This window comes from Pholcus phalangioides, unplaced genomic scaffold (assembly GCF_987345545.1).
Source record: "Pholcus phalangioides strain wild (caught in Gottingen) unplaced genomic scaffold, Ppha-v1.0 ptg000017l_1, whole genome shotgun sequence".
Lineage (NCBI taxonomy): Eukaryota > Metazoa > Arthropoda > Arachnida > Araneae > Pholcidae > Pholcus > Pholcus phalangioides.
The window spans coordinates 10,585,341-10,611,494 of NW_028301610.1; the positions used below are offsets into that span (position 1 = coordinate 10,585,341).

At 36.4% G+C, this 26,154-nt stretch overlaps 2 protein-coding genes and 1 long non-coding RNA gene across 4 annotated transcripts in view; all 3 read right to left on the bottom strand.

Annotated features, from left to right (window-relative positions):
• Positions 1–11,046, bottom strand: part of LOC149072360 (uncharacterized) — a 42,321-nt gene extending 31,275 nt beyond the window's left edge. Inside the window, exons 1-2 of one of the 2 annotated variants that reach the window (XM_089246360.1) lie at positions 10,848–10,889; positions 8,350–8,514 (exon numbers count right to left, since the gene is read on the bottom strand). In XM_089246360.1, coding sequence (XP_089102486.1) covers positions 8,350–8,514; positions 10,848–10,861 — 179 coding nt within the window. In that variant the 5' untranslated portion in view covers positions 10,862–10,889. Of the gene's footprint in view, positions 1–8,349; positions 8,515–10,847; positions 10,890–10,917 lie in introns of those variants that run through there. The other variant, XM_089246359.1, reaches the window with a different exon arrangement.
• LOC149072361 (uncharacterized) lies at positions 1,463–4,894 on the bottom strand. Its single transcript, XR_016194391.1, has 3 exons — positions 4,447–4,894; positions 3,198–3,271; positions 1,463–1,627 (listed from the first exon to the last, which is right to left on the bottom strand). It is a non-coding gene; the product is annotated as an uncharacterized LOC149072361 (long non-coding RNA).
• Positions 11,047–14,288: 3,242 nt separating the features above from the next.
• Positions 14,289–18,324, bottom strand: LOC149072362 (uncharacterized). The gene is made up of 3 exons (XM_089246108.1): positions 18,236–18,324; positions 15,534–15,735; positions 14,289–14,507 (listed from the first exon to the last, which is right to left on the bottom strand). The coding sequence occupies exons 1-3, from the start codon at positions 18,273–18,275 to the stop codon at positions 14,318–14,320; spliced, it is 432 nt and encodes a 143-aa protein (XP_089102234.1). The 5' UTR covers positions 18,276–18,324; the 3' UTR covers positions 14,289–14,317.
• Positions 18,325–26,154: the final 7,830 nt, after the last annotated feature.

Consider the following 26,154-nt stretch of genomic DNA (forward strand, 5'->3'; position numbering starts at 1 on the left):
CTCTTTAAAGCATCCAGAGTGCTTGATGCTCATGTCCGATTTTCATACGATCACTTGATCAACAGCTTAAGTAAATACTTTGTGCAAATCGCATTGGATTGAAATCATCCAGATTTCAAGCATGGGAACGTCAAACTTACCGTAAGGGTTTTTTTTTTTTTTTTTTAAATTTTTTTATTTGTGTATATATATGCCATGTTTAATGTATTTTCAAAAAATCGGGGAGAACCCCAAATAACAGACCTGACTTGGGCTCTTTGAAAAATCTCAGCCTGGGGACCCGGCTTCAGGATATGGGATGCTGAAAGTGCCTCCCATTTTCAAGCAATTGCTGTTCATGTACCTTTAAGTGGGTTTTCAGACCAGAATTTTTAAGGACATCTTCGAAATACATTTATCACATGGGAAAAGAAATTAAACCTTTGGCTGACTTGGCCTCCAATGGGCAGGGGAGCATGTTTACATTAAAACCTTCACGAAACTTCCCTCGGTTAGAATGTACACCATTCACTTTTTAATTATACCAGAAGAAAAAAAAAAAATCTAACGATTCTGGGGGTGAACTATCTCTGCAGTCCTTAGTAACTACTAGTCCTAATGAACTACCGGTCGGAGGACTGCAGCTAAGGACCGCTTCAACTACTAGTAGTTAAGAGGTACTATGTACTACCAGTTACCGGCACTAGTTGAGCCTATGGCCGTAATGTGCCTTTTCGGGGCAGACTTTCCCTTTTTTTTGGGGGGCCCTCTTCTTGAAAGGGTTATTATGCAAAATAATTAGATTTTTGGGCCCCCTATTCACCTCGGGAGCCCTACTTGAGGCCCCAGCTGAATACTATTTTTAATATTGAATGCCACTTTTTTTTTAAGACCAATTTGTTAAAAATGATTTTTTATTATCCATTTTTATTCCTTTTAAATTCATTGAAACAACGAATTGCAAATTCTTTTTGGAGCAACTAAAATAATAAATTATAATTTATAATATAAAGTTTAATATTTATAATGATATAAAGTTTAATATTTATAATGATATAAAGTTTAATATTTATAATGATATAAAGTTTAATATTTATAATGATATAAAGTTTAATATTTATAATGATATAAAGTTTAATATTTATATGATAATTTATAATTAAAAGAATTAACTGCCTTGCTGAGTATTGTAGTTCTGTATTTTAAACTATGGGTTTCTCCTCAGTATTAAAAAATATTATCAGAACATGATTTTCTATGAATGAGCACTTACCTGTTAATGCAAGTGAATACTTCAATATTTAAAATATATATACTTCAATATTAAAGATCTTTCATCAATTTATGTGTTTCATATTTAGCTTCCAACAAATAACTTCACCTGATAACTTTCATTTGATCGTATATTTCATTTCAGTTGATTAGAAGATGAATGATTGATTGAAGTTGATTAATAGAAACATGAATTGAATAACAACTTGCACACATGATTTGTCATACAAACACATTTTATTTCAAACATATGTTCATAGAAAGTTATCATAATCACAATTTATTTGTTGTACTTTTCTTAGAAATCGCACCTTTCAAGAATATAATTTTTTTGAGATTCATTAACTTTCATCTGCATCTTCAAATGTTGATTTACCTGAAATTAGAAAGAGGAAGAAAAAAACACTTTTATTATGCTTATCAATATGTATATTTGATTTCAAATTATAACAGTCTTTAGTTGCACAAGTAGAGATAATTCGTGCACAATAGCACTTTGTCGACTCGCCACCATTTTATCACAGTAGGATCCAAAATGCATCAACTGTGTTTTACAAGGGAGGCCTGGCATTGCACACAGATGCACTTGTTCATGTCTAGATGTATTTACCTAGGGCTTCACAAATCTTAGGAGCCAACATTGCAAAAAAGAAAATCATACTGACACCTAAAATTTTCTATGCAGATCACAAAATATTTGGAGTTTATGTCTGCATCTTCCAATATGTGAAGATCATCACCAAGTGCTGAAAAAGTTGAATATAATTTTTTTTTACTTTGGATTATTTCTCCTAAAAATATGCTTGGCTGCCAAGAAATTTGGCTGGCGCCTAAAAATTTTTTTCAATTTTTCGAGCCATGTTTCTACCCTAAAATTTTGGTCAGACAGATGAAGTGAAAAAACCTATTGGCACGCAGCTTACTTAATATTTTCACTTTACTTTCAGCTTCGCTGTAAAACACATCCTTAGCAACGTGTTGTGGATCGGGGTACTCTATTTAAATTAACATAAAAATTTTGCAGTGTTGTATGGTCTCGCTAGTTAAAAAGTATGATATTATTTGTCGTCAATTATATTAATTGTTTTAATATTTCAATTCACAAAATTTGCTAATCAGTAAATATGATAATAACATTTTTAAAGAATTAATATTGCTTTTCAGTTAGCAAAGCTTCTAAAGGTTTTTTTTAATGTCCTCCCTCTCATTTATATAGCCAAGACAAGTTTTTCAACATTATACATGTTTTTACTTGCACTGGTCAAATTTTGAGTGGTACAGGTAGCCATTGAGAAATCTATCTTAATTTGCTCAATTCAATTATGTCAAAAAGAGTTGTTCTTTCAATAGTATCTGAAAAAAATTATGATTATAAAGAAAATTACTCATAGCAAGATATTTCTCAAGAAAAATCAATATGGTATGGACTAAAAACAATGCCACCTTTCCCCCCCCCACCTTGCTCATTTTGTTTTTGCACATATAAAATGTGTTGCTGAAATTACAATAATTTCAAAGGGAAGTATGTTTCTGTTAAGTTTTGAGAAATATTCAAGTGATTTTACAGTTTACAATTTTTATGAATTTTCTCAACTTAAAATTGAATGTGTATAAAATAGGTTATTTTATTCATCATGCAACATAAATGAGACACTGAAATACATTTCATAATAAACATGTGAATTTATGTAATACAGCCTCTCGGAAACGCTATTATGTCTGCAATCTGATATAACGCCAAAATTCTTTGGGTGGGATGGTGGCATTAAATCGGGGTTCAACTGTATTTGTTCCACTAGGGTTGTTGATACAAATGAAATCAGTGAAAATGATGCGACATAATGTTAAAATTTATGTCATTAAATCATGCATGGAAATATTTCATTTTACATGAAAATAATAATGGAAACTGTTGCTCAAAGTCAAATACAAAGAATTAAAATTACCTTTGTTTGCTCTGGTAGAATTGTTTAACCTTGAAAACCTTCACATAACTTCATAGCTACCTACAGCCAAGTTCCTGGGAAACAAAATTTTTCAAGAGTTAGAAAAGTCTCACAAATGTATATACAATATATATATCAGCTGTTTATTAACAACATCGTTAAAAAATAAATGCTTGTTAAAAGTTTAAATGTTAAAAGTTTCAGTTCCATGACATGTCAAAATGTTATATTTTAAAGTTCTTAAGAAATGGAAATTTTTTTTCTGTCGTTACCCACACACAAAATCAAAAACAATTTTTGGCAAAAAATTAAATTTGAACACACACGCAGCAAGGCCATAACCCAAATACTGAAGTAGTAATATGTTTCAAACACTAATCTGCTTCCTTTCATTATAATGTATATACCTCAACACTAAAAACTGTGCCTGAAATTAAAACTTTGTTTTTATATCAACAAAGCAATATAATGATTCTTTATTAAATATTCTTCATCTCAGAGCGAGTTGCAGAGTACAATTTTTAAAGTAGTAGCACATGATTTTTTTCTGAAAATTTAACTTTCACTAAGTATTACAATATTGTTCATTTGAACAGTTCAAAATATCAAATCTATATTTTAATCCTTTACACTAAATTTAGTGCATGAGTTTTACAAAATTTAATATTTAACATTACTGCCAATTTTTACCATGCTTTATTTCAATTTCACCATTACTCATCACAAAAAAATAATTAAAATTTTTGTCATTTAGGTGCTATAATTTATTATCAATGAATTGTAGCTTATTAGTTACTTTATGCATTGAAGGGAGGTTGATCTAAAACACAAATTTTCAATTTCCTTATTTATAGGCGATTATTTATAGCATAGTCATCCAAGCACAATTTTTATTGTGCCAACAATATTCAAATTATTTATTTACACACATGCTCAATTTATTTAGACATAATTTTTCATTAAAAAAAATTAATACAGCAAAAAACATGGAATGTAAAATTTCAATCTGATATTATCGTAATTGCAGATTCATGTTTCATTTGCCATGTAAATATTTTCAATACAATCCAAAATATACATAGGCTATTTGATATTTTTCAGCATTACCGAATGGGATCCACTGCCCTATTGATTGCGTGCATTATGTCCATTTATATTTTTAAATAACGCATTTACCGAGCAAAAAAATATTGAGAATATTTCTAAACACTTTTCTTATATAGTTCAATAGCAATAAAATAATTCTTACCTCAGTAATGAACATGCTAGCACTTCGTCGTGGCTTCGATCGTGGCCGATGTCAACATACACGTATAGCACACAGGTTTTGGAGGATATAACGATGAATCACTTCAACTTTGATGACATCGAAGATATAATCTAAGTTATGTCTGTCATTATTATCGTAAAAAATTGTTTAATTCGAAAAAAAAAAACAGCATATTTCATCACTAAATATCACAGCGAGAGCTCGCGGCCAGAGGCGAAATTTCCTCTTTTCCAAGATGGCCGCCGTGAACTACTTTTCTTGCTGCTTTAGGACTGGTGCTAGGTAGTCCTTAGAAGCGGTCCTAAGTAACTACTAAAAAAAAGTCCTTAGCTTAGAGATAGTATCGAAAAGTCGAACTACTGGCCAGCTAAGGACAAATCGGCGCTTAACTACTTTTTTTCGGCTAAGGACCACAGAGATAGTTCACCCCCAGTATTGTTAAGAATACTATTGTATATTGGGTACAGCTCATTATCATATTTTTTCCAGGGTCAAAATTTTTTCTTATCCTTTTTCTTTACGCATTGTTTCTTTGCTCCATCTTTTTTTCTCCCTTCATGAATTGTAGAAACATCGAATATCCCTATGTACACTAGCACCATTCCTTAAATACCGTGACAAACAAATTGATAATCACAGTTCTATTATCACGTTAAATATATTTCTACCAGGGGGGCAGCTCGTCATGAAGGAGCCCCTCCCTTTCCTAGATCCATCAGTTTAATGCCCTGAAACGTCTAAATGGTAATTTAATTCAATGTATTCGAGTGTGGATGACAAAGTATGACCAAAAACACACACACAAAATAGACTTGATTTTATTCGACAAGTTTTATGTGGATATAGATGTTATGTAACTATTTTTTTCACAAATTATATAATAAATTAATTAGAAAGGGGCAATTTTAAAAACATTATTTTAATTAACTTGAACTAATTTGTTCCATCTAACAATGAATATTTGATTCAGCAACCCCTTCCATCCTGAAAAAAATTTTCTGCCAGGAGCTGCCAATGAATTCTACCTCTGAAATACTGTATAGCGGCACCCTGCCCTGACCTATCTCACGGTACACCTCTACAGGAATCACTACTCTACTCCGCACTGTTTAATTTCGGAAGTCAAAAATATCGCTTCAAATGAAACCATGGCCCCAGAAGCACATGCAGGGAAGGGACAAAGACTGCCCTTGCTCTTCCTTGTGTGATCAGAAAAATAAATGGTTTCAAAAATTCAAAGAAAAATATCTAATATTTTATTTAAAATTCCTTCATCTTGAAATGCTAAATTTTTAGCGTTAGTAACACAAGATTTTCCGTAAGATATTCCCTGCATCCCCCTCTCCAGTCATGGCCTCCCACATGCTGCAGCAGGACCCCCAGACCAGAGACTTCACGGGCCCCTGCAAAAAGAATTTGTTGTAAGGTGAAAAACTGGGCTCTGTCTCCTCAGGGATACAAGTCCTTTGACTGTGTGGGCCATGCTGGAAAGTTCTGAGCATCTACAAAGGACATTCTAACAAATATTTTTCTTGTGGAATACAAGCGAAAAGACTACTATGCTGACGCAGTGCTTGTTTTAAAAAGTACGAAGTTCAGTTTTTATTTTGCACTAAACACAGTATTTACATTTGGGGTGGGTAGGCATGAGAAATCCAGGTCTGGGATTCAGTGAAAGAAGCAAACCTGGAGCAGCTTGATACGAAGGTGTGGGGTCCCAGCATCAATTAAGGGCGGCTCCTCACTAAACTGTCAATAGTGCGAGATGTAGTTTTGGCTCTCTTCTGGCGTACAATTTGTAAAATGACCCAGAGAACCCTACGCTGTATTTTTGAACTACACTGATGTAAGAAATTAAGAGAATTTGCAGACTTGGTCAATTATTTCTAGAACTACTGTACCAATTTTAATGAAACTTAATATGTACATACAATACAAAACAAATAACTATTCAATAATTGTAATACACACTCATGATCGTGCGTAACACTCGTTGGAGTCGGAAGGTATGAAACAGCGGTTGCAGAATAAACAAAAATGGGTTAATAGGGGGTATGGTCCCTCTTACAGATATACAGGTCTAGCGTGATTTCATACTTGAATTAAGGCAGCATTTCCTGTGGCAATTGGTCCCACTCGTTCAGCAATGCGGTTTTCATTCCCTGGATGGTTCCCGGAAGGGGGTTGCAAGTTGCAATTGCCCTCCCCCGAGCGTCCCAGACATGTTCTATAGGGTTAAGGTCTGGAGATCTGGCTGGCCAATCCATCCGGCGAATATCCTCACTCTAGAAAATCGTCGAGCAGAAGAGCTCTGTGGCCTCACGTTATCGTCCATTAAAATGAACTCGGGGCCAACTGCACCCCTGAAAAGGCGAACATAGGGCTCCAAGACCTCATCCCTATACCTCAAACCAGTCACAGTGCCTCTTTCAAGGACATGGAGAGGTGTGCAGCCATCCAACATGATGCCTGCCCAGATCATTAAACCTCCTCCGCCATAATGGTCGATTTCGCAGACATTGGAGGGTAGGTAGCGGGTCCCTGGTTCTCTCCATATGAACGTACGGCGTGAATCGGTGCTTAGGCTGAACCGGGACTCATCAGTGAAGAGAACGGCCGCCCATTGATCCATACTCCAATCTCTATGCTCTCTGCGCTATGATAAACAGATTCTCCTGTCCGTAGAAGTGAGCGGGACGCAAACAGCAGGTCTTCTTGCAAACAACCCTCTCTCATGAAGTCTTTTGGAAACAGTCACCCTTGATACACGGGTTTCTGTGGCTGCATGCAAGTCACGAGAGAGCTGAGAAGCTGTAGCACTCCTGTTACGTCTCGCTATAATCGACAAATGGCGATCTTCTCTGGCTGTCGTGGCTCTTGGACGACCTTGCCCAGGTTTTCTCTCGATGGATTCGGTACCCTGGAACTGTTTCCATAAGTTACACACGACGCTGGGCGTTAAATTGAACTCTCTACAAATCTGGACTTGAGATTGGCCTGCTTCTAGCCTTCCCACAATTCGCCACCTCATTCAGTCATCTAAACGTTGGTGGTTACTCATTTTTACTGTTACAATTTGAAATTAACTGATTGCTACAAAATAACACCAAGAAATTCGCCGAGGTGTGCTTGCGAACGAAATGAGTCTTAAGTTACGCACGCTTATAAAGCCCGTTTCTCTACTGGCTCTGCCTACACACACGCGTACGTATTTACAAAACGTTCGGTATTTGCAAAAAAAATAAAAAATCTACGCACGAGATTTCTGAATCAATTCTGGCTCTGCCCCATTCTACAAGTGAGTGTGGATGCTCGAGCACCCACAGCACCCCCCAGCTTCGACGCCACTGTGTGGGGTGACAGTTGAAACAAAGACAGGTTCAGGGCGATTTATTTCATAGGTTTGTTAGATCTCATATTTTATGATACATACCAATGTGTCTCATAGTATTCAGATCTTGAAAGAGGCGATCACCGTCCACTGGAACTGTCCATTTTGAAATTCGCTATAAATTGTAGATCCCAATAAAATTAGCCCTGGTATGCAGAATATGATGTGACAAAAATAGTCACCGTAGCTGCGAGGGATGCTAGCTTGTTACCGTATTATTTTCATTATCAGAGTGTCTACCACATACCCAAAGAAAATTTTTGTGAATTTTGTTGACTTCTGTAAGATTCAAGCAAAGCTTATCTAGGCAGACAAAGCAGTTTAAAAAGATTTTTTACATCGACTGAAAATTTATTTACATGTTATTTGGACTATTTTATGTTTTTAGATATTCAGAGGGAATGGGTTATACTTTAACTGTTCGTTTATGTAAAAAACATTTTATAAAAATATTTTAATGAATTTACATGAAAATTAAACAAGATACTTGCTCTGAAAATGATTTGCTTCCAGGAGGCGATGAATTGTCATAGGTCTGCGACGGCAGAAAAATCTTGTCACTGGCAGGCGGCGACGATGGTGGAGAACCCTCACCAGCATAACACCAAACTTGACTTTCTGCATCTGGCATTATATCATAATATGAGGAAAAGTACCTGGCAAAGATATACAATAGGAAAATATAAACATCAAAGTTCAAACAATTCATGCATACTTGGTTTAACCAGGGAAATTCTGAAAAAATTTATTCATAGGTATATGTTTAACCTTCTATATAGCCCACAGGCCTGAAAGCCCCCCCCCCCCCCGAATAATTTTGAAGATCTAGCTCAGTGCTCAGTTCCCCCACCCCCACCCCACAAAAAAATGTACATGAATACTACTTGCAGCCATGTTTGGGGAAAGGTGGTTTCCAGACAATGCAGGAGGAAAAAGGTTAAAAAAAATCTGCCAATAATGTTTAAGCCCAAGGCATTTTTGACAAAATACTTTAATAACACCAAAACAAACAATAGCTAAATGAAATTCAGTGAAATCTTGATACAATGATACTCTGCGGAACAAGAAAAATATATCGTTGCAGATGGATTATCGTTATATCAAGAGGCAACACCATTGCCACATGCCAAATTTCTATTGGCATCTTTTCTAAATCTTATCACAATACCAGGGTTGTTGATTTTTTATTTAAAAAAAAAAACACCCAATCAATAAAATCTGATTTAAATCAAATAGATTTTAAATTATGTTTTTGATTTTATTGATTTCCTTAAACAAAATATATAAAATATATTTGTAACACTAGTCATTGATCTATACTTTCTTTAAATAATATAAAATGAAAAGAAATTTAAACTTATAAAAATAATGGCTATTTAAAAAAATATTTACAAACTAAAGATGAAAAATCGTATACTTGTGAAATATTTAAAACGTTTCATTAAAAAAAAGGAACACACTTCTTGAATAGATATCTTACATCAAGTATTAAATAATTTTACCGTGTGAATAATTGTTCATTTGTTTCATTAGAAACACTGGTTTGAATGCTTTGTCTACTGTTAATGTTTCGCTTTTTGGAATGAACTGCACCTTGAGAAAATCCTTTCAACATAATTAGGCAAATCACGCATTGCTCTCTGTAATTGTATCTTTACCCTAAACAAAAACTATTCCACCACTCAAAATCAGATATTGTATCAACGACCTTAGGGTGAAAAAAAAAAAATTTAACATGAAATGGGTTCCAACTTTCCCAAAAACTTAATGTATTTGCCAAGAAACCAGAGCCACATTTGGGTGGGATGTAGTTTAGACCCCTTCAGAAAGTCGCCAACTGTGACACCTCGTAAACATTTGTTTACCTTTAGCATGAATTAGATTCTACTGTCTTCTCGGTCTGCTAGGGCTTTATTCCTGCTTCGTGAAATATTCTTGCCATGTATCCTGCTTAGTGAAATAATATTGCCATGTTTCTGGTTATGGCGCAAACAGTTGATAATTATAGGCCGGAGGAACGAAGCGACGTCCGAGCGTAGCGAGGCAGCCAAGCCCGAACAAAGTTTGGGCCACAGGTGCAGCCACTGATTTGCATATTCGCATGCACCTATTAACGATTGGACGAAACGTTTTCTCTGCTAATGCATTGCTGAACTACGTGTCATTTCACTTCCATCGCATGTTGTTCTTTTTATTTCCCTTTATCGGGGTTACATTAGACTCGGCACTGCTTGGCACTATGGCGCCAAAGCAGTGCCAAGAAAGGTGCTTATACTGCTTTTTCATTTTGATGAAACACTTTATGTTTTGGACTTCTGCACATTATAATTACAGTATCAGAAAGGAAAGAAAAAGTCTTAGTAAGATAATGGATTCAAATCAATAAAAAGGATTTTCATTAAAATTATTTTAATTAAGAGGGTTTACATTATCAAAGGGTATAAATTAATTTAAAAAAGGTTCAACTGCTTAAAGCAGCTCTAATTAATCATATAATTAGCGCACAATTAGAAGTGAATTGGTTGTTTATCAATTGTTATCTTATGAACGAGTGAACTATTCCAGATTGGGCCGTAGACTCAAATTTTATTCACTGGACCGCGGTTTCAAAAGCATTGAGAACCACTGCTCTACACAACTGATCCAAGTTTCTTTGAGAGAAAAAAGATGCGCGACTTTTGACCCAACATGTGTCTTGGTAAAAGATAGTTGAGAAAATAAAGAAATTCGAAAAGATTTTTTTAGTGACTTTATTGATAAATGGAGTGAAATCCGATTTTTTAAATGCATTAATACTTGCTAGAGTAAAAATGACATCACAACACACAGAATTTTCAAAACACCACTATGCCAGAGGGGTGCCAAAACTGTCCTGCACGGGAAATAATTAACGATATAACTCCCTAGATACATGCTCTATAATCAATATAGTTATGCTACCGGGGAATTTGCAAGTCTGGAAGGGTTGAGAAACATGTAATAGGCTTACTGGAATGAATCCATCTTTCGTACTTTTTCGCTTTAACAGAATGAAGAAAAACAATGAATTAACGACTTACTTGGACTCTCCACCGTTATTGATAATTTTTATAAAATGGTCTCGTCGGGATACCACAAGATGACGCCACATACCATCACAACGTAGGATCAGCCAGCTTGCTTCTATAATATCTGTAACACGCGCCGGTGAACTCCTGACAGGTAAAAAAAAAAAAAATTTTATATATATATATATATATATATATATATATAATAATATATATATATATATATTTATATATATATATATATATATATATATATATATATATATATATATATATATATATATATATATATAAAAATATATATATATATTTTTTTTTTTTTTTTTTACCTGTCAGGAGTTCACCGGCGCGTATATATATATATATATCGTTAAAAAATTCAAACTAGTTCCACAAGTCATCATTCGAAAGAATTTTCACGGTGAATTCCAGTATACCATCAGTCCAACCCACACGGGTAAAAGGCTTACATCCCGTAATGGACAAACGCCGCATCTGGTCCGACATCACATTTTCAACAATCATTTCAGTTAGCAGAAGGTTCAATCAGCTCCAACAAACCTTTTGATCAACAAAAGGACTACAAACGCTGCTCACACGAAAGGCCCAACAACAAATAAAGTAAACCGGAGAGAAAGAAAACTACACGTCACAGAACCTGCTCAAGTACATTTGCATAACCATTCATAGATATACTATTGTTTTGCTAACACATGTCCCGGTTTTTAGTTGAGGTTTTCTTGAATTTGAACTTTTAGGTGATTTTCATAACTTGAGTTGTCGAATTGACATTTGTTTTTAGAGTCAGTAGTTCAGTCATTTTTAGTTACAGTAGAACAGGTGTCTTTTCGACGCATGGCCCGCGTGTCACATTTGTCCCTCAGAGCTTTTTGTTGTGGCCCGCCGATCATCTTCAAAAAATGTTTGAAACATTGAAAAACGATTATTCTAGAATAAATTAAAGATATTATTTCGGAATTGATGAAAGAAATAATTTCGCAACGAATTGGTGAAAAAAATACTTATAAAATGAATGCGAGAAATAATTTCAAAATTTCCGATGTCAATTATTTCGCAATCAATAGAAGAGTAATTACATAATTGTTAAAAGAAATGATTCCAAGATATATAAAAAAGGAAAATAATAATCTTAGAAATAATTAATTTAACCAGTAATTAATCAAAAACTTTTCAGAAATGTTAAAAAAATTATTTTATAACTAATCGAAATTGATAATTAATAGAAGAAATAATGTAAGATTGAATAAAAGTCTTTAATTTTTTTGTCCCCGTTTATCTCGGGGCACCATAATATCTCGGGGTATTCTATCGAAATGATTTCACTAAATTTCATGGATTGGTGGCCCGCTGGCTTCGTGGGAGGTTTCAGTTTGGCCAACCATGTCTGAAAGGCTGGAGACCCCTGCAGCAGAACTTGTTTAATTCGAAATTTGGATAATTCGAAGTTTTACGAACTCCCTCCGAGTTTTCCATCAGATTTAATGTTATAATTTCTTGTTCAATTCAATTTTTTTAATGTTTTGCATAATTTAAAGTTGCAGGGGAAAAAATCATAATTTTAACAAATTTAGTTTGGAATCACTACTAATGTAGTGTGGGAGCTCCTCTGGCTTTGATGACAGCAGTTATTCTTCTAGGCATGGACTCTCTACAAGTTGCTGAAACCGTTGAGGAGGAATATTAGCCCATGCTAACGAAATGGCAGGTCTTAATTCACTCAGATTAGAAGGAGCTCTCAACAAACCTTCAACGTCGTCCCACAAATACTCAATTGGGCTGAGATCGGGTGACAGAGGGGAGCCATAGAAGCAATTTAAACTCTGAATCATGTTCCTCAAACCAATCTGAGACAATTCTAGCCCCGTGGGAGGGTCCATTGTCCTGTTGGAAATAGCCATCATCGTGAGGAAACATTTTGGCCATAAACGAGTGCACTTAGTCAGCAACGATGTGGAGGTAGGCACTGGCATTGACGGATGTTTGCAATGTTAATAAGGAACCAAGAGTACACCAGGGAAATGCTCCCCAACCCATACTGTGATCCCGCCGACACCCGCTTGAACAGTTTTCATGTGGTATGCCGGATTCATGACTTCGTGCTACTTGCGACACACACGGATGCCAAGAGAAGAAATCGTGACTCGTCAGAGAAGACAGCCATTCATAAAGAGTCCAATTTCGGCGTTCTTTAGCCCACGAGAGCTGTTTTCTTCGGTTTTGCAGCAAAATCAAAGGGACTCTTATTGGAGGCAGGCTATTAAAACCAATTCGTTTTAAGATCCTTCTTGTATAGTGTACGGATAAGCTTTGCGGTGATCCTGAGTTGTATTGCGCTGCAATTTGATGCGTTGTAGCTCATAATGCGTCAGTCGCCTGGCATCTCTTTTGTTCACAAGCGATTTCCGCCCACTATCCCGCTCGAACTTTTTTGCTTAGCTGCCATTCTTTGAAGACTCGAGATACTATTGTACGAGAAAACCCAAGGAGGTTAGCGGTTTCGGAGATACTGGAGCCACCACTTCTGGCACACACAATCATGCCGCTCTCAAAGTCACTCAAATCTCTTGTTTTCCTCATTAACAGGCATACAGCGTTTACTGGTGTTTCTGACCAGGGGAAAGCTTTCTATCAGCAAATCCAGTTTATTACGGCTGCGCATGCGCTGCACAGACGAGTCAAAGTTTGACTGAGGGTGTTTCTAATTTTTTGGCCACTGAGTGTGTTGTGTACTTCTCCCATTCATTTATCATTTTTTTTCCATAATGTGCGGGCACAGGACGCAGACAAAGAAAGATGATCTCACCGAGGGCGTGTTGGGTTGGTGCTCTCGGTCGGAGAACTTCAAATATGCGTAAGTCCCTGACCGAGCGTCTAGCGCACCAACCCCTTGATGAGATCTTTGTATGCGTCCATACTGTGCTACAGGTACCGTTCCAACGCCATCATGTTTTTTTTTATTTGATACGCTGATCATTTTGCAATGCATAAAAGTGGGTGTTGCCATTCGAATTTTTTGAATTTATTTTGTCGTGGCCGTAATCGCAAAATAAAGCTAGGGTTTCGTTTTTTTTCACATCTTCGAGCACATACTTTGAAACACCTATATCTCAAATTTCGTTCGAAGTCGTGGATTTTTGCGGCCGGTGGGGGCTCGTGTAACGGCAAAGTTATTTTATGATCACACTGTATGTTCATAAATTAATATAAAAGTGATGAGAGAGGGAGGAAAAAAAGATTTACTTTATTCTAATTAATAATATAAATTATTTGATCTGAAAATCAAATAAATCAGCAAAAGGTCATGTCGATGACAGATCAAGGAGTATAAATATTTTTAATTTTATATATATATATATAAATCCTTGTCATATACTGTAACTTCCACAGTTTCTTATGGGATTCGAAAAGGAGTGTCATCCACGTGTTCAAAGAAGCCAGCTGGAAAGTCATCCGTTGTGCAATCCTGTATATTGGCACCTTCGTTGAATCCCTCTTCGAATTCTTCTCTTTCAACATCGGACAGTTCACCGCATCGTTTCTCTATTAATTCCAGAATGCATTCTCTACTCAGGTGCAAGGCTCTGGAACAAAAAAAGGACACGTTCACTTATACACAATACAGGCATTAAAATCAGATAATTTCAGTAATGTAAGTAGGTAGGGTAATAGGCAAGGATCTAGAGGAGGCGATTGAGACACTAGCGTGCTTCTCCTAACCGAACCGAAAACTATGGGGAAAATTTGTCTGTCCCGTAAAATACGGTACGATCAAACGAACCTGAACGATAAATGGGGCCTCTCCCAATACATCGCACTGGATCTGCACCTGCTAAGGAATGAGAGTAATCCATGGAGCAAAAATCTTTCTCACCGTGAGATAAATGCGCCCAAACGCTCGCAGTAGAATAAGCCTAAGCTAAACTGTATGGCTCAATTGAAACTAGTACCTCTGAACAACTTTACGATGAATGTAACGATTTCGAACTGTTGAATTCTCTTAATGGCTTTTGGTAAATTAGGGGGGATGTTTTGACCTGGTGTACCAGCTGAGATTCGAAACCACACCAATAGATAAAGATTAATTGTGTGCTAACCTCGCGACTGTGAAAGAGGTACTAGACGTATCATGAAGTCGTCGTCGTCATCATTATTCATCCATATAGAGCGCAGGGGATAATACACGCCGAGACAGAAAATTTTATCAATAGAATGAGGATAATTTAACCTAGGGTCGTAAGTGAGTTTTATTTTCAGCGCATTTCAGCATAGAGTTTAAGCCAATGTGGTGCGAAAAAGGGGGGAAATGGTCCTAAAGCAAACCTGGAAGCAAGAGGGGGGAAAATTCACTACACCACCAGAATACCTTTATAGAGTAAAAAAAAGGACGGTGCATTTTCCATTGGTAACTGCCGGTGACTGGAGAGAAACCGCTCATGATATGAGTGAGGTTGCCATAGTTTGGCATCTTCTGAATTAGAATAAAGCACGTGCTCTCCCGAATACGAAATTTACGTGCATAGGTTGTGACTCGAGATTCCACTGGAAAATTTATTTGTCTTGACGTGCATTATCATTCACGCTGTTTCATGAAATTCTATCTGACTTACGTGCACGTAATTTTTCGGGCAGCCACGGAATGCGGCAGTCCAGCACCACTCTCCTCAAAGAGACGAGTTGCTCGCTTCACGCTGCTTATGGTGCAAGACGCAGCGATTTCAGTGAACTCTTCACTTCCATCTTCGATCAGTTCCTTCAAGCAGTTTACCATTGGATTTTCTTCGACCTGAGATTCGCTCTCGGAGCCGTAACCTAAAATATTTAAAAATGTATCACTATATAATTACTAATCGAAATTGTTAAATCAAACAGAAATTGCTCGTTATCACGTTAAAATAGATTAGCGTTCTTCGACTTTACTTAGCGCGGATAACATACCAATGCGTATTATACAAATACAAAAGCCCACAGGCAAATTGCCCAACGAGGTGGCTGAAAAAAAGATTCCCAAAATATATATAGGCTATATAGTCAAATTCAGATCATAAGATAATCTTTAAAAGAGGTTATATGAGACACCTAAAAAAGTATTTTTGATCATAAAATGAGCGGTCCAATCGCAATACCAAAAGCGGTAGAGGGAGTTTTTAGAGAGTGCTCAAAACAACTTTTCACCAAAAACAAATTCATTTCTCCGACGGATTTGCTGCGATATGTGCTATCAACCGTTCGAGGGTACATATGCACCTTCGGATTGGTTTGGAGTTTGTTTTTCATTGGTACAAGCACCATCAACATCATGCTGCGCCAAACAATGATCAATCGATATAATGAAATGTGGTAGAATTTGTGTTATCCAAGTTGCACAATGAGAAGGGGGGCTATCACATTACAATACCCTTCACCCTCGAATGATTGATTGTGTTTATTGCAGCAAATCCGTCAGAAAAATGATATTTGCTTTTGGTGAAGTGCTGTTGTGCACTCTCTAAAAACACCTACCGCCTTTGCTATTGCGATTCGACCGCACATTATATGACCAAAAATACTTGTTTAGGAGTCTTATATCACCTCTTAAAGTTTGTCCCATGACTTTAGAATCACCTTGTATAAGTAAAATAAAGCATCCCAATATAAGAGCACATATCACGAAAAAAAGAAAAACAACGAATAATTAATAAGATATGATACAACTACAAACAAAAAAAGGTTGCGGTTGTACAAATCTTTGGTAAATTCTTCTCATATTTCACGCATTCAGACACATAAAATTATACCAAGTTGAAGGAAACAAATACAGTGGATCCCGCTTATAACGTTTTTCAAAAAAATCATGAAAAAACTTTGTGAACGAGAAAAGGCTTTAAACGGGAAATCTTAATGAGAATGTGTTAGAGTTGGGACCACGAAAATAAGTCGTACTACGTGGGAACGTTATAAGCGGAACCGACTGTATACGATTCGAGGTAAGAACTCACTTCACCAAGAGGAATTTTATGAGTTATTTTTTAGTTAGGAATATTCTTGGCTATATTTTATAAGTCTCTCCAAACATGAATATATATTGGAATTATTAATTTACTTGTTTATAGAAATAATATTACTTAATAATTCAATAATGTGTTACTTTATTTACTCCTTGTATATGTTTTTAGTTTGTTCAAATTAAAACTATGTTTATAACATTAATTTTTGTACCTGTATTTATAAAAAAAACTTTTTTTTGATAAAACTATATTTATAATTATAAGGGGTCTCATATGTTTTAAACATACCTATCAACATGGTCAGAAGCCTCAAAAACTATACTCTATTAAAAATTCTGTATCATTAAAAATATTATTTAAGCATTGATCTGTTTCAAATTTGGTGTATATATTTTGGATTGTATGTGTTATGCCAAGGCACGTGTTTCCAATAATTATTTTTTAGAATTTAGCAAATTTGACATGAAGAAAAAAAAACTGAATTTCTTAAACCTTGCCTACATGATGAAATATATGACATCAATTTAATTTACTTTGATTTAAAATAAAGGAAATGTTTGAGTTCTTAAAATAAAGCAATATTTTTGAGACACTCACAAATAGTTGATTAGAAAAAAAGAAAATCTTTTTAATTTTTTAAAATTTAAATTTAAAACTTAATTTTAAATAAGACCGCTTCAGTGAAATCTGAATCATTTTCATAATTTTATGAACCGAACATTTTTCTTTCTTTTTAATCTATTTTTATTCAGTTACATTGATGTCATGCTATTCATGCGTGGTCTTAATAATGCATATTTTTTCCTTAATGTTGGAGAATTTGCAAAAGAATACATATTAGAAGTATGTAAAACATGGCATAGCATACGTAAACATTAATATGTGTAATGGAAATAAATCAATGGCTCAATGATATTTTTAATGACATTTTTTCTAGAGCACAGCATTTTTAGGGCTTTTTGACCATGTTAAAATGTATGAGGCACCAGAAATTAATCATTTTATTATGAAAAATAATGTGATTTTTTTTCTATCTAAAACTTTTTTTTCCAATACGAATTCACGACTATTTTTATATTAAAAAATTGAAGATCGAATTACAGTCGATCCCGCTTGTAACGTTTCCACTTATAACGTTTTCCCACTTAGTACGACGTATTTTCGTGGTCTCAACTCTAAGTAATTCTTATCAAGGTTTCCCGCTTACAGCGTTTCTTCACGATGGTTTTTCGAAAAACGTTATAAGCGGGATCGACTGTAAATAAAATTAAATTCTTTTAAATAAATTAAAGTCTTATAAAAACCTTGTGAAATGATAAACTTACCCAATGCTAATACACTAACGATAAGTACCAAGATCTGCATTTTTCTGTTATGTTACAAAAAAGAAATACTGATCGGCGGAACGTATCACTAATACGGTCTGTAGGTCACGGTTAGATGTAGAAATTGTATATTTAATTGTAACTCTTCACCTAATCGGTGACGGTTTCCTTATTATAGACCACGGACACACGGGCGTGAAGGAGAGGAGGGAAATAACTGCAGAGGGGAAAATTAACAATAGGAGGGAATTGAATAGGACAATGCGCGTATCCCGCACAAAAGGTGCGTTCGTACGCACAAAAACGCAGCTGGTTCCATTTTTGCGTCAGTTTGAGTGGACACACGAGGAAATTGCACGCTGCGGTTCTTGTTTTTTTTATTATTCCCTTTACATTTCCACCCCCTCTTTTTCCCAGAAATGTAGAGTGACCATACGTTCCGTTTTTGCCGGGACAGTCCCGGTTTTTCTGGCTGTCCTGACTTTTTTTTAGCAAAAATGTCCCGGTTTTTCGCGTATTTTCAACGAAGTCAACTTGACTTTCATTCTACAAATCAACGATTACAATTTTCTTCCTGACTCAGAAATTAAACACACATTACGATCATTTTACGGCTACGAATAATATTTATTTCGCATTTGTTTTTTTAATTCACTGCAATTTGAAGTGGCGTTTCATTTCCCTCGATTGGCGACTTTTCTGTGATTTCAGCACGAGTTGGCAACTTTGCTCACTTTCGGCATCACTTTTGGCGATAATTGGCAATGTCCCGTATTTTCCTGTATTTCGAAGCCCAACATCCCGTATTTTCCTTGCACAAATGTGGTCAGCCTTTCTTTGAGGGACATATAAATCGTAGACAAAGTAACTATAGTCCGTTTCAAGTTAACTTTGCAGTGAAGAGGAAGCTACGAGGGAACCTCATCATGGGCGGAGATACGGTAGGGGGGGGGGCATGCCCCCCCCCCCCCAGCGTCAAAGGTGGAGTTGACTGATCTAATGCATATATGTATATACGAATTGACATCATCATCATCATCTTGCCCCCCCCAGCAATAATGACCTTGCCCCCCCCCCAGACTTCCAAGTCTATCTCCGCCTATGCACCTCATCACTCGTTGCTATGGCAACAAAATCCTCTTAACCAATGTATCGATGCGCGGCCTCGGTAAGGTATGGACGATTTCTAGGATATCGCGCCAAAATGTCGTTGTGGTTGTTATAGATTTTTGGATAATGGTAAAAAATATTTTTTTCTAATTTAAAAATTTCAAACAAAGAAACGTCGGTTCAAAACGATATTTTTTCAAAATCATTAAAAAAATTGAAATATTCTGTATAAATTATCATAAAACTACGATTTATGGGAACTTTATTTTGCGGCGAAGGAATACACTCTCTACCTTTCTCTCCACTGCAAAGTTAACCTGAAACGGACTATACTATAGCGACTTCCAGCGTGACTCGTGAACGACAAATCTAAATTAAAGAAACATAGAAATGAGTATTTTTTTTCCTTTTTGATGGGCGCTAGATATTTCGAAAATTTTATTAAAGTTATCGATTTGCCTGTTTTTGCTTCAAAAATGTTTTATTACAGCTGCGGAGAATTTCTTCAATGTAATTTATGGGGCCCATAATTAATTTCAAACATCCTAAACTATATAGATTGATACAGTTAGATATTATAAGACAATACAGAGACAATAATTTTCATTTTCGTGCTTAAGATATAAAAAGTTGAAATCAAAGTTATATATAGGTATATCCAACTCAAAAGTAGGTTCGGTTAATCATTTTGTATTTAATTTTCTGGGCTTCGTATTTCTAAGCAAACTCAATGTTTCGAAAATCGAGAATTCAATTCCATTTTTAAAATTATTGATGGCGAAAAACCCCACTAAATTTCCGTATTTCTGGGGTAAAAAAAAAATCGGCAATTTTAACATCGATTTCTATGGGAGATCATCCTGTGCTTGTCCCTCAAAGTCATACTGATGATTATTATGGCGTTTATTCAAAAAGCCTCAATGGCCATGCGGAACGAGGATTTCGAAATCTCATTTGCGAAATTTCTATAGGCTCTTGGGCGCTGAGTTTGGCTCGGTGGGAGGGGCTAACCTCCTATCCGAAGATTTCGCATAGGAAATATTCAAGAAAGTTTCCGATTAATTGAAATTCTAGGATATTTGAGAGAATATTTATACAATTTACATTTTTTACAATTGATACAAGACTGCCCCTTGCAGTCAATACAATATGCTGCCCAGGATACCATGCTCTATAGCAGTGTTTCTCAACCGCCGGGGCCGGGCCGTGAGTGATCGGTGTCTCATTTTTCCCCATTAAATTCTCGTTAGTTGTATGACGGGGCCTTTCACTTACACAAAAGACATTTACCGGGCCGTGGGCTTCCAAATGTTGGTAACCACTGATCTAGGCAGACCCACCGACCCGTCTGCTATCAGATGGGTTCTGAAGTTTTGCAACACTTGACCATATGCTACGATCTGGGTATTTCGATATCCGGTTCTCTTGACTTCACTAATCATTATCGTAATATGATCTGCAGGGCCAATAGAGTCGCATATATGACACGCACGGCGTACAGCAAGTGCGATATGCATACCCTGAGTTTCACTTTTTGCACATGTGTCCGACCGATTCTTGAATACTGCTCGCACAGGTATGGTGTCCATACAAAATCAAAGACATTGCTCATCGACAGTCCCCAAAGGGCTTTTACTATACGACTCCAGGTGTTGGAAGATCATACCAAGAGAGACTCGAGATACTTTACCTCCACTCCAAGGAGTGCTCGAACTAACATAATGTGGTATAAACTGATACACATTGGCGTACGCAAAGGGCGCAGGGGGGGGGGGGTTTGCTGTTCTTAACCCCCCCCCCCTCCCCCATCAAGCTGAGATTAGTGTGTTACTTTGCCGAAAAAAACGTAAACCCCGTGAGAAAATTTTGCGTACGCCTATGGATACACAATATGGTATACTTGCTTTCTGATAACTCTTCTTTCGAAATCTTGGACAGACTGACCTAACCTCACGGGAATTACTTAATGTTGATACCACGAAAATAAGTCGTACGAAGCGGTAGAAAATTGTAAGTTGGAATGGTATAAGTGGGATCGACTGCATTTTTTTATTTTTCAGGAATTTTTCCGCAGATTCATTCTATGTTTTTATATTCTTATTTTTGTTTCTCCATGAGTGGGTGATATCCCCTTCCCATGAAGTGACGGGGGGGGGGGGGGTTATGAAACGTATCAGTGGGCCGTTCATAGCTACGAATACAATATAGCAGTATTTCTCAACCTCTGGTCCGCGACGATGGCGTAAGTGGTCAGCATGGACACTCGATAAAATTGTTCACCCTTTGAAATAGACATTAATAATAACAATACGGCTTCAAATAAAATTATACTTTCGTACCGAGGTTCCCCCACATCATCGAGGGAGAATGCAAAAAAATTGCAATCATGAACACGGGATATCACTACATTTAGTCGAAAATTCCAATTCATTGCTTCAAATGTAATTTGCTAATTACTGCTAAAATTGCTGAATCGTGTGGAAATAAAGGGCTGCTACAAATCACAGTAAACAAAAATGTATTTCACGAAAAAAATATTCAAATATGACCTGATGATCATATTTCATTGAGAAAAATAAAATTCGGTATAAACTGGCATCTTAAATAATAATCTGTACAAAACGGGACATCATCAATTGCCATCAGAAACATTGTCCGAAGTAGTCACAATCACCGATCGTAATTTAAATTCCCAAAAAAATTAAACCTGATTTATGTCGGCATTACACTATAAAAATTTTGTGAAAGTGCTTGTATAACACTCGAAAAATACAACGAATAAGCTGATCGATTACATTCGAGCAAATGTGCAATCGATCCGTTTATTGGTTGTATTTTTCAAGTTTTATAAAAGCACTTTTACAAAACTTTTATAGTGTAATACTGGCCTTTTATGTATAAACCTGACAAATATGTCAGACATGGCTCCTTCATGGGGTGGGCTGGCAAGGCTCCAGCCCTGGGGCCCGGGATGATTTTCATTATTTTTTTTGTTTCTCACGCTATAAATCCACCATGAAAGTCTGGTCGGGGGGCCCGCAAAAGATCCCAGCCTAGGGGCCCTACTCCAGGATGTGGGGGCCATGATGTCAGATAAATATTTACAAGTTTTTTCCATAATTATCGTAATATAGTTTAATATAATGAAAACACTGTGTGTGTGTGTGTGTGCGCGCGTGCGTCCACGACTTTAGTAAATATTAAAAATTCAAATTAGTATCGTTGACAAAAACGGGACAAATGTATAACGAAAAATCGAAACAAAGAGAATTACAGAGATGTCCCGTAATACGGGACACAATTGGTCCGTAAATTTGTTTCGGACATTTTACTGGTCCTTGTTTTCAGAAAGGTTGAAAAAAACTGCGGTGGAGAATATTTTCTGTGGGATCGTTCCAAACCTAACCAGAATGAAATTTTGCCTCCCGGTACTGGCCCTTACGGGTCAACTGTGGGCTTACAAATTGTAGCCTCGTGGAGACTACGTGTGAGGAGAAAGGCAAGTGAGTATTTGTGTGTGTGTGTGTGTGTGTGTGTGTATTATGTGAGTGCGGTTGTGTAAATGAGAAAAAAATTTTCAAATCCGGGTAACTGTCTGGTACTGTCACTTTTTAACACAATTTTGCAGATAAAACGCTTCACAACCTTCTGTTAAAAATGTTTACACTTGGACGAGAATAAAGAAAAAAAGCTGTCGAAAAGACAATTGGAGACAGTTTAAATCATTTACTCACTAATGCGAGCTTCGACAAGTTTTTTTTCTGGTCATTTTCAGGAAATAGAAGAAAAAGTGGGAGGTGGGTGGATATATAGGAGGAAAATTTGGTTAGTTATTGTTAGTGGGGGAAGATGATGTCAAGGGAGGGGGTGAAAATGTTGACAGTGACAAATCAAAAGTAACAAAAAATTATGCGCTTTTGCTTCAAAAATATTTAATGAAGTAGCAATTTATGATATCATGGTTCAATGATGTCGGCCTTTTGGGGCAATATTGTTGTTGACACAATAAAAATTTTTATATACATGTTGAGCAAAGTTCAACAAATTCCTGGGTAAAGTAATTTCAATCTTGATTAAGCATATATTTACAATAGGAGAGAACTGTTTCTCATTCTGCAGCGCTCTCTGACGCGGAAGAGTGCTTGAATTGTTGGTCTCGGTGGGAGAGCCATCCACGGATGACAACATTACAACTTAAGCCTTTTTACTTAAGCCTTTTTTGGTGCATCGAGGGAAAGCCATCGATACTATTGTTGTACTGTAAACTAAATAATGTTGTATTGTAAACTAATAATAATAAATTTGTCTCTGCGATCCGATCATCAGCGCCCTTTGTTGAGAAAGAATTCATGGGCGATGATCCGCTGACAACGAGCGAAGTGCTATTCTCCTGTTGTCAGCAAGTGCGTTACTTTTTTGTTATTATTATTTCTTTAAATGGATTTTTTTTTTTCAAACATTTCGTACCTTCAGTTGGGGCTTTTTATATGTAGACAGCTGTTTTTGTTGGCCACCCTCTTTTTGTTAGAGCATCGTTTCTCAACCGGTGCTCCGCGGTGACTCAAAGAAAATAAAATAAATCAGTAAATTAGATTGATACATGAAAAAAAGAGGCATAAAGGGTTCCGCCATAAAAATTATATATAAATCTGGCTCCTCGAGTCATACAGGGCTCCGCAAGTCACAAAAGGCTGAGAACTCCCTGTGTTAGAGGGTTGGCGATTAAAAGAATTGTTTTTGTTTGATTAAAAATGTATTTCTTGGTTGAACACATTTATTTGCAATTTTGTGTTCAGTGGAACTGAATTAGAGTTTGTTCCAAGGGAGGTCCAAAATTTGTTTGGGCCTTCGAAATTTCCAAATCTCATCATGTCGTAGTCCACAACGTCTCTTATATGTTGGTGTTGTGAGTTGCCCATTCTGTCAAATTAATTGAGGTTTAATTCTTGTACGTATGACCAAATATGGGAGAGTTGAAGGCCCGTTCATATGTTGATGTAACGAAGGAACCAAAGTGCTTTTGTTAGCTGTCGAAAGATTTTATTTTGTCTCACTTGCAGGGTTTTTATATTTAGTTTGCGTTCGTGGGCGAACACCGATGAGACGTAAAGCATTGTGGGTCGAAAAAATGGAATTGTATAGAATTATTTTTTCGAATAGTGAATTTCGCTCTCTGTGAGAAGTTTCAGGATCAGTGAGGAAAGTTTTCTCTATGAGACGAGGGCGGTAAAGAAAAAATGTGGGGAGACTATGCTGAAGCAATTGACAACCATACCAACTTACCACGGAAGGAAGTGTAATGTGCGTCACTTATTTTTGATTTTTCAGGTGACTAAAAGAAAAACGAATCATTTGCTTAAGGCAGTGGTTCTCAAAGTGGCCGCCGCGGAAAGCTGGTGTGCTATTGATGTGTACTTGTTAAGTGCTTCGAAGCGATTCTCAGACTGCTTTGAGAAGTCGTGGATAGACACTGAGTCTAAGGGAGTCGAAGGTGAAAAAAAGCTTTAGAGAATCACTGGCTTAAGGGTTTTATATAGACGTTGCTTGGATCGCAAAAAGAAATTCTTCAGAAGTTTTCTTTACTGTTTAATTCCACATCCCCCCACAAGAATTTCATTGATGACTCCCTTTTAGTCCCCCCTTCCCGGTCTTCTTTGCCTCCTGCTTAAATCTACTTCGAAATGAACAGTGACTCAATTGGCACTGCTGCCTACTAGTTTCTTAATATTTTGATTATTTCTAAGTATGCGTGTACTGAGTACACTGTATTGATTGTTGTTGATGTAGAATTCTAATATATTCCATCCGTGCTAAATAGGAACGTTTAAAGTTAAAATATTACAGTATGTATGTGTTACGGTGAATGTGATAAATTCGGAATACATGTTTGAACGAAATTTATCAAACTCATCAAAATGGTCGGCGATTATGCATAATCAACGCATAGATGAAATTTATCTTAACAGACACTGCATATTGGTTTAATGTATTTTTTTACTTAGGGACAGATGAGCTTAAATTTCTGATCAAGACGTTTATATTTTGGGAATTCTCTCGAGACAAGTTAATCGACGAAACCCCTTGGGGAACCGACCAGACTCAAACTCGAATCCTTTTAAAAATCAAAAACTGGCTTCAAAGGGGGAAAGAGCATAGGAATGGTCCCTGGTACGGAGCCATTGTAAATATTTATTTTGTCCTACCTTCAGTTCTTATCCTATCGAGGTTTTAACATGGGGTGCTTGTGTAGATGCCGACTGAGGGACGCTAGTCTAGACTAATGAAAGGTTCACTGGGATTTGTTAACTATTGTGTTGAGATACTTGACACAGTATATTTAACTACTTATGTGGGGACGAAGAAAATGACATGAAAGCTCTCCGGCTAATTGTTGGAATATGACGACGCAAAGAAGATGCATATTCATATGGCGAATGAGTGCACAAAAACACGGGTGGCAGGCACAGAAGAGCGGTTTTTTTTTTCTTTTTTGACGCCTTTCTGTTTCCATGCGTCTGGTTTTGTGTCCGAGAAATACCACAATCACATATCCCGCGATAGATGTAGTGAACAAACAACATCGTGTATTTCGGGCAATTGAAACTGTTGTTAAGCACTGAATGGTTCTGTTGTGAGTAAAGTTGTCGCGGTGAACTGCAAAAAACCTAACAAAAAACATAAAGACCTGCAAACAAAAAGCTACTCTTTCTTTCTACACTCTATAAGCTACACAAAAGAACTGGTTACGCACTTTTTGTGCGCATGTTATTATATAAAGCAGCGTTTCTCTTTCCTTTTTTTTGCCCGTG

What these genes read in the sequence shown, in the direction of transcription:
- LOC149072362 (XM_089246108.1), bottom strand. Translation starts at nt 18,275, where the DNA reads ATGCAGATCTTGGTACTTATCGTTAGTGTATTAGCATTGG. An exon ending in CGTTAGTGTATTAGCATTGG is followed by an intron (nt 15,736 to 18,235) that starts GTAAGTTTATCA and finishes TAAATATTTTAG; the next exon opens with GTTACGGCTCCGAGAGCGAA. An exon ending in GCCCGAAAAATTACGTGCAC is followed by an intron (nt 14,508 to 15,533) that starts GTAAGTCAGATA and finishes TTTTTGTTCCAG; the next exon opens with AGCCTTGCACCTGAGTAGAG.